At 38.0% G+C, this 12034-nt stretch overlaps 1 protein-coding gene across 1 annotated transcript in view; it reads right to left on the bottom strand.

The window, feature by feature from the left end:
* LOC136879338 (sodium- and chloride-dependent glycine transporter 2-like) overlaps positions 1–12034 on the bottom strand; it is a 220077-nt gene that overhangs the window by 114267 nt on the left and 93776 nt on the right. The window contains exon 5 of the mRNA XM_068229075.1: positions 3418–3611. Coding sequence (XP_068085176.1) covers positions 3418–3611 — 194 coding nt within the window. The remainder of the gene's footprint in view (positions 1–3417; positions 3612–12034) is intronic.

Genomic DNA, 12034 nt, shown 5'->3' with positions numbered 1-12034 from the left:
CTTCCTGATAATTTCTGGTAACAGTTTGATATAGCCATACTTACTGAGACTTTTCTACTGGAACACCTAAGTTTTCCACAGTTTTACAGCAGACATGTTCTAGCCACACCAAAGGAGCGAGGAAGGCCCGAAGGAGGAGTTAGTATATTGTATGGAGAAGGCATAGGCACCAAGGGAAGTCCATAAAGATGAAAATATGCTAATAATTGAGACGGAAAAAGTAACCATAATCGGTATCTACATTAGCCCAGCTAGGCCAGCAGACGATGCAATGGAACATATAGTTAAGGCAATAACAGCGGTAAAAGATGACAGAAATGTGATTCTGGGGGGCGACATTAACTGTCGTTTAGGCAAACCTGATCATAAAACTAACATTATTCTTGATTACCTACAAGATGAAGGCTATAAAGTAGTGAATAAAGCAGAAGAAATAACATACATGGCTCCAAATGGTAAAAGTTACTGCTGATCTTTTTTTTTGTCAAAGGACGTTGCCTAACAATTCTTGATCGAGAGGTAGTGGCCTCACATCCGACAGCAGTTCTTAGGAAGCACATACCTGTCGCTATTAAAGTTGAGCTAGGAAATCAAAATCCAGTAACCAAGAAGAGTCCTAATCTATGCATTACAAGGAATGTTTGTATGTCTATCATAGAGGATGGAAAAGAAGACTTGGAAAGAGTACCTCAGATGATAAATGAAGGAATGATTGACGCTGCTCTGGATAGTGTTCTGGACCTCATAAAAAAGCACAAATCAAGAAGACTCCGAGGATCGCCAAGCCATGGTTCGACAAGGAGTGCTTCACGGCCAGACAAGATACTTTGGAACTTTTACACAAGGCACGGAAAACAGGTGGGGAATCCACATATGCTGAGTATGCAGTGAAAAGGAAAACATATAAGGATCTACTCAAACAAAAGAAGGCGCAAGACCTAGAAGAAAAGGCTAAATTGCAAGTCCAAGATGCTATGAAAGACCCTTACATTGCTCTCAAACAACGAGCTACGTGCCCTTCTCCCGAATTCCCAATGGCTACATGGGAGAAACATTTCTCGGAGATCCTTAATCAGCAAAATCTTGACATAGCTCTCCCACTTCGAGAAAATCTATATTGTACAACAAGACCTATAGATCAGGAGGAAGTCAAAACTGATATCCAGTCCATGAAAAATAAGAAGGCAGTTGGCCCAGATGGAGTTTTCAATAAAAATCTGAAAGATACCTGTGACATTCTGCTTCATACATGGATCACTCTGTTCAACGCGTGTTTGAAGACAGGAAAAATACCTGAAGGTTGGAGACAGTCGCATATCAAAATGCTCTTCAAAGGCAAAGGAGACAAGGATGACCCTGATTCGTATAGAGGTATTGCAATCGAAAATAACATTTATAAGGCCTATGTCAAAATCCTAGAGAACAGAGTAATTGCAGAAACAGGAACTATGATCCCCGAACTGCAATTTGGTTTTATGGAAGGAAGAGGGACATTACATGCAGTCAAGAATCTCTTGGACAATATACGTGAATCAATGAGGTGGTCAAAGGGGAAATTTTATGTAACCTTTGTGGATTTTAAGAAGGCTTTTGACCTCTTAAACAGAGAAATATTCCTTAGAAAACTAGCGAATATGATTGGAGCAGACAACCCACTAACTATAGCCATAAATAACATACTTGCTTACAACAGGGTCACGATACAAGATGGCAAAGCATCATCAGCAGCCATTATACAAAGCAACAGGGTATTGCAAGGGGACCCCCTTAGTCCGATACTATTTAACATAGCCTTAGCAGATATCACTAATATCAACCACAACACATCGGTTGTGATGTACCAGTATGCAGATGACACAGCAATAGGATCGAACAACAGAGATGACCTACAAGCTGTAATGGATAAGCTCGATGAGTATGCCGACATGAACAGTCTTATAATCAACAGAAAGAAAACAGTCCAAATGATTTTCCGGAAAGGAGGGAGAATAGCAGCAAATGACAGGATAACAAGTAGTGAAACAGCTCTGGAAGTTGTGAATTCATTCAAATACTTGGGGATTATGCTCCAGCCCTCTTCTACTTCTTTTAGAATTCATGTAAGAGAAAGGTCATTGGCAGCCATCAGAAATATGTATGATATGAAGGAACCCACTAAACTGTCTCTAAATACAGCCATGATGCTGTTCTATGCAAAGGTTCTACCTTCCCTGACATACGGTTTGGAGATAATTTGGGAACATCTAACTCTATCTGACCTTAGAGTTATTGAGAATGTCAAGGCTAGATTCTTGAAAAGAATTTTAGGTATTTCCAAAATGTCACAATCAAGACTTGCTTATGAGCTAGCCAGAGAAACTTTCCTTATGGAAGACATAAGAATGAGACTACAATTACCCTCCACACGACAAGAACAAGAACTACTTCATATTAGACTAAGAAAACGAGAGGAAATTCTACCGGACGGACGCAATGATTAATCGAAGCTGGACTGGGCCGAACAACGAACTGAGGAGTGCTCTGAACAGATTGGCCGTACATGGTTTCCATCACAAACTGTGCGTAGACCTTGTTTTCATTACCCATCTGTGCAGTGCGTGTGCGTGTTATGTAACAAACGATTTGATCGATACCATTTTAGTGAATGCAGTAAAAGAAAAGTTTCCTTATTGGATTACTCTAAAATGCAATGCACATTTGTGCGCAATTTCTTCTTATTATTTATATACGTGCCTAACAGAAACTATGTTGCGTGCAATAGTATTCCTAATGAACAGCACTACTCGATACTCTGCCCTTCCCTTTTTAACACCAGTCAAATACACTTTATAATCTCCTACCTCTTCCTCGTTATCTCCCCTTACCCAATATATCACTTACTCCTAGCACATCCAGACGCATCCTCTTTGCTGACTCAGCCAGTTCTACTTTCTTTCCTCCATAAGCCCCATTAATATTGATAGCTCCCCATCGAATTCCATTTTGTTCGCCAAGTTATTTCCAAGGAGTCCCTCGCCTGTCAAATGGGAGTAGGACTCCGTTACTGCCCTAGATCCAAGGCTTGCTTAAAATGTTCTGAGTTCGGTAAATTCATGAAGCAGGATGCTACCTTACTTACACACAGTCCAAGTGAGGATCTCTCCTCTAACGGGTTAGGGACCACCGGTGGATTGTATAGTCCTAGCCACCTGAACACAAGGAGGGCCAAGACTCAGAATAAATCTAAGATGCGCACTCCCATACCATAGCAACTGGTATCCTGACTTTCAGGACCACTTAACAGGCCACTCAGCCGTTGCCCATGGTTCACGAATTAGGACGTGACTACAGTAACCCACACCATGAACCATTTATTATTATTACTATTATTATTACTATCATTATTATTATTATTATTATTACAATGGAAACACTTACCTCTGATAAGAAGTGCAGTTAACATAACATACGGGAAGAGAGAAGTAAAGTACACCACTTTTCCCGTCTGCTCCACACCCTTCCAAAGACAGAAGTAAGCGATAACCCAGGAAAGGAACAGATAGCCCACCATCTGCCAACGGATTTCTCCCCAGTGCTCCCAATCAGCACCTTTTATTCCCATTGCGCAATCTCTGTAACAATAAATGCATATATTCTACATACAGTACAGTAGAGTCAAACTGAATCTTAACATCATTATTCAATCAAATATATGTATCAGGAGAAATACCATCGGACTGACTGAAATCAACCTTCATACCACTACCGAAGAAGCCTAACTCATCTTAGTGTGATGATTATCGTATGATAAGTTGATGTCTCACGTGCTCAAAATATTCTTGCGAATCATTCACACCAGAATATACAAAAAATTGTGAATCCCACATGGATCAGAATCAGTTTGGTTTCTGAAATGGCGTTGGTACACGTGAGGCACTCTTTTCGTTAAAAGTGTTGTTACATAGGTGCAGAGATATGAATGTTGATGTCTATGCATGTTTTATAGACTATAAGAAAACTTTTGATTGTGTCAGGCACAATAAGCTGATAGAGATTCTGATATCAACAGGTATTGACTCCAGTGACTTACGTATAATCAGTAACCTGTACTGGAACCAGTTTGCAAATGTCAAAACTGATCAAGGAACGTCAGAAACGGCTTCGATCAGCAAGGGTGTCTGCCAGGGTTGTGTACTGTCATCTCTGTTGTTTAACATTTACTCAGAGGCAATCTTTAAAGAAATATTGGCAGACTATGGTGGGATCAAAATTAATGGGAAAATCATCAACATCAGATATGCAGATGATACTGTTGTCATAGCTGATGACATGCCTGCCCTTCAGTGCATGATAAACTCCTTAGTTCAGCACAGTGAAGAGTTTGGATTATATGTTAACCCCTCAAACACGAAACTGATGGTGTTCTCTAAGAAGACAATTCAGACAAATCTCACAATTAAAGATAAAAAAGTTGAGCAAGTGTCTTCTCTCAAATATCTGGGTACCATCTTGGATGACCAATGTAACTACAAACGGGAGATAATATCTAGAACTGAGCAGGCCAGGAAACAATTCATTACCATGCAGAAATTCTTTGTGAGGTCAGATCTCAGTCTCCAACTACGAATTTGTATGATCCGCTGCTATGAATTTTCTGTTCTCCTATATGGATGTGAAAGCTGGACTCTGGATCCAATCATAGAAAAACGTATTGATGCCTTCGAAATGTTCCTGTATCGCCGTCTCTTGCGGATATCCTGGGTAATGAAAATCCCCAATGCCGAGGTCCTTCGTCAGATGAAAAAGCAAAATGAACTACTGCTCACCATAAAACAGAGGAAAACACAATACCTAGGACATATCATGAGAGGTGAGAGGTATCAGTTATTACAGCTTATTATCGAAGGAAAGATACAGGCGAAGAGATCTGTTGGGAGAAGAAGAAATTCATGGCTGAAAGACCTTCGAAGATGGCACTGCTGTACTTCAGAAGTGGCATTCCATTCCGTGCTGTCAAGATCAGAGCTAGTTACGTGGATCGCCAACCTCCGCTCGGAGATGGCGTCTTAAGAAGAAGTGGAGTTTCTGAAAACAAATTACCTGTGTTTCTTCACTTTTACGGGAAATTCCAAATACCAATTTTTACGTTGTAACATTTTATGTTTCGGAGATAAATTCTTTCAAAAAATTCACCCCATTTGTCACTCCTGTTTAACCCCCATTAATTGGATTTTCAGAAAAAAATACTGTTTCTTTATTTTTAAAGTAGATTCCAAATACCAATTTTCAGTTCTGCAATATCTTCAGTTCCTGAGATATACAGTAAGTATCCTCATTAAAGGCATTCAACCACTTTTCACCCTTTATCACCCTTCCTAGTGGGATTTTCCGAAAACAAAAAATACGTGTTTATTTTTAAAGGAGATCCTAAATACCAATTTTTACATTTGTAAACTTTTAAGCGTTTGGGATATAGATACACGCATTTTAAAAATTCACCCCCTTAGCGACGGAATATCCAAAATTCCTCCCTTAGCAAGCACCTACATTGTCTTATAAATGTGTTCTCAAAATTTAATTTCGTTATGTCCAGTAGTTTTGGCTCGGCGATGATGAATCAGTCAGTCAGTCAGTCAGTCAGTCAGTCAGGACACGTTCTTTTTTATATATAGACTAGCAGTTACCCACAGCTTCGCTCATGTAGATTTCATAATTTGATCAAAGTAGTAGTTCCTCAGCATTGTGCTAAGAAATTATCTAAAAATTCCCAAAGTATAAAAACTCGCCCAAAAAATGAGTTTCATTTACCCCAGGAATTCTTTGTAAACCATGTTTGTGGTATTACCTTTTGGGGCTTAGACGACCATGTGACACAGAGAAACATGTGAGAAACAGTCTTCTCTCAAGTCGAAAAAATAAATACATGTTTTATTTATTTTTAAAGGATATTCCAAATACCTATTCCCACATCTGTAACATCTTCAGTTTTTGAGATATACATAAGTATCCCCATAAAAAGAATTCAACCCCTTGATCAGTCCTTCCCCCACATCCACCCCTATCTAAGTGTATGTTCCGAAAACAAAAAAATGTTACTTTACTTTTAAATGAGATTCCAAATACCAACTCTCACGTCTGTAATATTTTCAGTTTTTAAGATATAAGTATCCTCATAAAAAATAATTCAACTACTTTTCACTTCTTTTCATCCCCCGTTAAGTGCCGCTCCGAAAACAAAAAGGTACATGTTCCTGTATTTTTAAAGGACTTCCCAAATACCAAGTTTCTTGTCTCTAACGTGTTAAGTTTTTGACATATAACATAGATATGCCGGTACTCATTTTAAAAATTCACCCGCTTTTCCAATTCTTTTCAAGCCCGTAACTGGATTTTCAGAAAACAAAATAATACGTTACTAAAAATGGTTTTCACGCCACGAGATCATATGATCACAGGTATAGAACCAGCTTTTGGGTGGTTAGGCCATGTGTGTTTGCAGAGTTTCACCCAGACGTGCCATCAGTCTTATCACTTAGATTGGCACGCCCCTCCAAGACTCTGCTTAGCAGTGGCTGACCAATCGCGTGGTCCCCCCATGTTAGCAAATAGGGATTGCTAACTTGCTAAAGGAGAAGTGAATTATCTGCTTTCAAAAATCTGTTCTCCCCATGGAGGTACAATAAAAAAATGACGCACACGGCCTAACCACCCAAAAGCTGGTTCTATTCCCATGAACGTAATGGCACGTCTGGGCGAAACTCTGCAAACACACATGGCCTAACCCATTATATTGAATCGTATTATCTATATATATAAAATAACTTGTCCTGACTGACTGGCTGACTGACTGACTGACTGACTGACTGACTGACTGACTGACTGACTGACTGACTGACTGACTGACTGACTGACTGACCGACTGACTGACTGATTCATCATCGCCGAGCCAAAACTACTAGACATAAAGAAATGAAACTTTGGGGATACATTTATATTAAGACGTAGGTGCTCGCTAAGAGAGGATTTTTGGATGTTCCGTCACTAAGGGGGTGAAAAAGGGGGGTGAGATTGTAAAATGAGTGTATCTATATCTCAAAACTTTAAAAGTTTACAGATATAAAAATTGTTATTTAGAATCTTCTTTAAAAATAAGGAAACACGTATTTTTTGTTTTCGGAAAATCCCAAAAGGAGGGGTAAAGAAGGGTGAAAAAGTGGTTGAATGCCTTTAATCAGGATACCGGTACGTATATCTCAGAAACTGAAGATATTACAGACGTGAATTTTAGTGTTCGGTATCTCCTTCAAAAATAAGGAAACACGTATTTTTTTGTTTTTGGAAAATCCAATTAATGGGAGGGTAAAATGGGGGTAAATTTTTAAAATGAGTGCATCTATATCTCAAAACTTTTAAAGTTTACAGATGTAAAAAATTGGTATTTAGAATCTTCATTAAAAATTAAATATCACGTATTTTTTGTTTTCCGAAAATCCCAATAGGAGGGGTGAAAAGGGGGTGAAAATGGGTTGAATGCCTTTAATGAGGATACTTATATCTCAGAAACTGAAGATATTACAGACGTGAATTTTAGTGTTTGGTATCTCCTTCAAAAATAAGGAAACAAGTATTTTTTTTGTTTTTGGAAAATCCAATTAATGGGGGAAAACAAAGAAAAACCCGTTTAGGGGGAATCATCTTGGGGGGCGGGAGTGAAAAGGAATTGAATTCCTTTCATGAGGACACATAAATCAAAAACTGAAGAAGTTAGAGTCGTGATAATTGGTATTTAGACGATCCTTTTCTATTAAAGAAACAAGTATTTTTTGCCAGAAAATTCACTTGTTGGGGGAGGAGGAGTGTGAAAGTGAAAAAAGTGAATTTTTAAAATGAGTGTATCTATATCTCAAAACTTTTAAAGTTTATAGATGTAAAATATGGTATTTAAAATCTCCTTTAAAAATAAAGAAACACGTATTTTTTGGTTTCGGAAAATCCCGATAGGAAGAGTGGAAAAGGGTGAAAACAAGGTTGAATGCCTTTAATGAGGCTACTTATATTTCAGAACCTGAAGATATTTCAGACCTGAAAATTGGTATTGGGGATCCACTTATAAAATAACGAAACACGTATTTTTTCGCTCTTGGAAAATCCAAATAATGGGGGGTGAAAAGGGGGGTGAATTTTTAAAATGAGTGTGTCTATATCTTAAAACTTTAAAAGTTTACAGAAGTAAAAATTGGTATTTAGAAACTGCTTTAAAAAGAAAGGAACACTATTTTTTTTTGTTTTCGGAAAATCCCAATAGGAGGGGTGAAACAGGGGTTGAATGCTTTTAATGAGGATACTTAAATCTCAGAAACTGAAGATATTACAGACCTGAAAATTGGTGTTTGGGATCTCCTTTCAAAATAAAGAAACATTTTTTTTTTGCTTTTGGAAAATCCAATTAATGGGGGATGACAAGGGGGGGTTAATTTTTATACAGTATATCTCAAAAACTTAACATGTTACAGAAGTGAAAAATGGTATTTTTATCTCTGTTAAAAATAAAGAAACGTGTATTTTTAGTTTTCGGAAATACCACTTGGGTGGAGAGGGGGGTGTAAAAGGGACTGAAAATGGTGTTGAATTATTTTAATTAGGCTACTGTTATCTCAAAAATGTTGTTACAGACGTGAAATTTGATATTTGGAATCTGCTTTAAAAGTAAAGAAACACCTATTGTCGGAACATCCAATGAATGCGGGGGGGGGGGGGAGGTGAAAGAATTTAAAATTAATTGACTTAATTGTATGAGAATACTAACATCTAATAAAAACTAAAGTTGTTAGGGCCTACAGACGTGAAAATTGGTATTTGATTTTCCTTTAAAAACAAAGAAAAACCCGTTTAGGGGGGAATCATCTTGGGGGGGGGGGCGGGAGTGAAAAGGAATTGAATTCCTTTCATGAGGACACATAAATCAAAAACTGAAGAAGTTAGAGTCGTGATAATTGGTATTTAGACGATCCTTTTCTATTAAAGAAACAAGTATTTTTTGCCGGAAAATTCACTTGTTGGGGGAGGAGGAGTGTGAAAGTGAAAAAAGTGAATTATTTTTATCTCAAAACTAAAGGTAATAGACATGAACATTGGTGTTTGGAATCTCCTTTAAACATAAAGAAACACGCCTTCTTTTAGTTTTTCTGGGGGGTGTAAATAAACTTAACGGCGGTGGGGTGTAAACGGAGGTGAGACCAATTGATTTTACTGTTCATAATGTATTTATAAGGTGCCTCCGTTGCTCAGGCGGCATCGCGCCGGCCTCTCACAGCTGGGTTCCGTGGTTGAAATCCTGGTCTCTACATGTGACATCCGTGATGGACAAAACGGAGGCGGGACAGGTTTTTCCTGTCACCATTCATTCCAGCAACACTGTCCAATATCATTTCATTTCATTTGTCATTCATTAATCATTGCCCCAGAGGAGTGCGACAGGTTTCGGCAGCCGGCGCAATTCCTGTTGTCGCCGCTAGATGGGGGCTTTATTCATTCCTTTCCTGACCCTGTGGAATGACTGGAAACAGGCTGTAGATTTTTGATGTACTTATTCTGATCATAAACCGATCATTATTAATGTTTCCTGGGTTCGTTTTCAAGAGCCATCTTTCCCTTCGGAGAACGTTCTTAGATTACAGTCGATTCTCCTGGCACATAAATAAAAATTTTAACACATTTGAAATAAACGATAGGAATGAGATTGACCGTCCTATTGTTCACCTCTATAATAAGGTCAATAATGCACGGAAGTATGTCATTCGTATCGCCAGAAATCCCGCACACTTGCCTACGCGCGACAATGGTGCTGATCACATTCTCAACAATGACAATGGCAGCACATGTAATTTACCGCCAAGTAGCGGTCTTGTATCTTGCTGTGGGGTCCAGAACATAATAATAACAATAATAATAATAATAATAATAATAATAATAATAATAATAATAATAATAATAATAATAATAATAATAATAATAATAATAATAATAATAATAATAATAATAATAATAATAATAATAATGTTCTGGACCGTCGTCAAATGTGCGGACCGCGCTCGAAACGGGTCCTGGACGGGTAATGTCTAAGAATGCAGTCCGAACGCGGGTTCAGTACCGCCAAGGCACCCAAGACGACACTACCTCGGATCTGCTGAAGGATTTGATATATATCAAAAATGCTTATAGGAAAAGATGGCAAAGATTTAGGGACCCAACTGGCCGGGTGGAATACCTGGACCTAGCCCGGGAAGTACGAAATCGATTGCTGGAAAGAAAGATTGAAGGATGGGAGGAAACTTGCCGTAATCTATTAGAAAACGAATCAGATCGCGAATTTTGGCGGATTCTCTCAGAGAACGAATCAGATCGCGAATTTCGGCGGATTATATATAAAACAATAAGCATTCAATTATACATTTCAGTATAATACCGTAGCGAAGCACGGGTATCTTGCTAGTAAATATATATATATATATATATATATATATATATATATAGGTACATTTTCGTGAACTAAGCATATACTTGATCATTAATCTATCCTTCAATCTCCGTCAGCGTATGAAACTACAGCACTTGACGTTATAAACACCGCGCCGATCTTCTGGAGCTTGCAAGTTACTTCGGTTGAGCTGCTCGTCTTCGGCTTCTTCATGACTTTAGATCTTCATATTTGGATTGTGTTGTGACTTTGTGCCTGACGGTGTATGCAGTCTGGCTCATTTAACTGTTCTCTGCTTTTCGTGAACATTGTGAGACAGTGCCAAACATCGCGTGTGCCGTGCTGATGCTCGGAAGATTACGCATTACTTCTTTTAAGTGACTTACATTCCATTTCGTCTGAATTTTACAGTGCCTACCCCCGTCATTTTTATATCGCCTCTTCAACTGATATTGTGTGAACTTGACCGTTAACTTCTTTCTTACTTATGCATTGTTTTTCGAGTTATAATCGGCTGATGATGACCCAGACTGGGGGTCGAAACCGGTACCATTTCCACTTTTAATGAAATAAGAATGTAATCTCTACATCTCTTATTTACTTGTACTGAGTAGGTTGAACTACCATATTTATTATTTAAATTTAACAAACATGTAAGTCCTCATCTGTTCCAAACAACGTAAACAGAATTCTCTCCTTGCGATCAACATCTTAATTCTTAATTCGTCCTTTCCTTCTCTTACAGAGAACATTTACCTGAATCTACTGACATTTCCTGACAAGGTTTCAGACAATAATATTGCCTACCATTGCTAAGGGCCACTTCTACAATAAGTCAGTTTCACCTTATGCTCACGAATTCATCAGCAGCCTTGAACATGTTGTGTATATGACATTCATGTCTGTGCTTGTGTTCACGCCCTCATGTTGTTGGCATTATGTCATTATCACTTCGTTGTCCCACTAACAATTTTAATTGAACCATTTTAATTAGCATTTTAATGGAAGAAGTTTTAGTCTCTGACAAAATAGTTTCTAGTTTAATCATTGACAGTGTTTCCATTAAAATGTTTGTATAATATATCATCTTTCACATTTTATGTACCGAATTTTAGTAACTAGCTAAACTTTTAGCTTCCATATTTAATATTAGGTGTACTCTTGAAGATTGTTTTAGGTTGAAGATGCCTTAAATTGAGGGTGAAACATGTCCCATTTAACTGATAGTCTGTTGATGTAACCATTATAAGTGGAAAATAAATTATTGAATAGGTGGATAAAAGAACACCTTTATTATTTTTGAATTATGTGGACTTTCCAAAAACAAAAAAATACATGTTTCTTTATTTTGAAAGGAAATTCAAAACACCATCTTTCACGCCTGTAACAGATTCAGTTTTTTTAAGATCGAGTATCCTCATAAACATGCGGTATTTCAAGGTTAGGGCATCCCCTGCTAAAAGCGACGCGCAGTTCTTCAGATGCTGGGGGAACTGTGATAAATGGGCAACCGGCATCAAACTACATCAATATACATATATAGGATAGCAGGTACGGACCCTCTTCGGAGGCAGCCCT

Source organism: Anabrus simplex, chromosome 8 (genome assembly GCF_040414725.1).
Source record: "Anabrus simplex isolate iqAnaSimp1 chromosome 8, ASM4041472v1, whole genome shotgun sequence".
Taxonomy (NCBI): domain Eukaryota; kingdom Metazoa; phylum Arthropoda; class Insecta; order Orthoptera; family Tettigoniidae; genus Anabrus; species Anabrus simplex.
The sequence above is the reverse complement of the archived record's forward strand: the minus strand, read 5'-3'. Positions and strand labels throughout refer to the sequence as shown.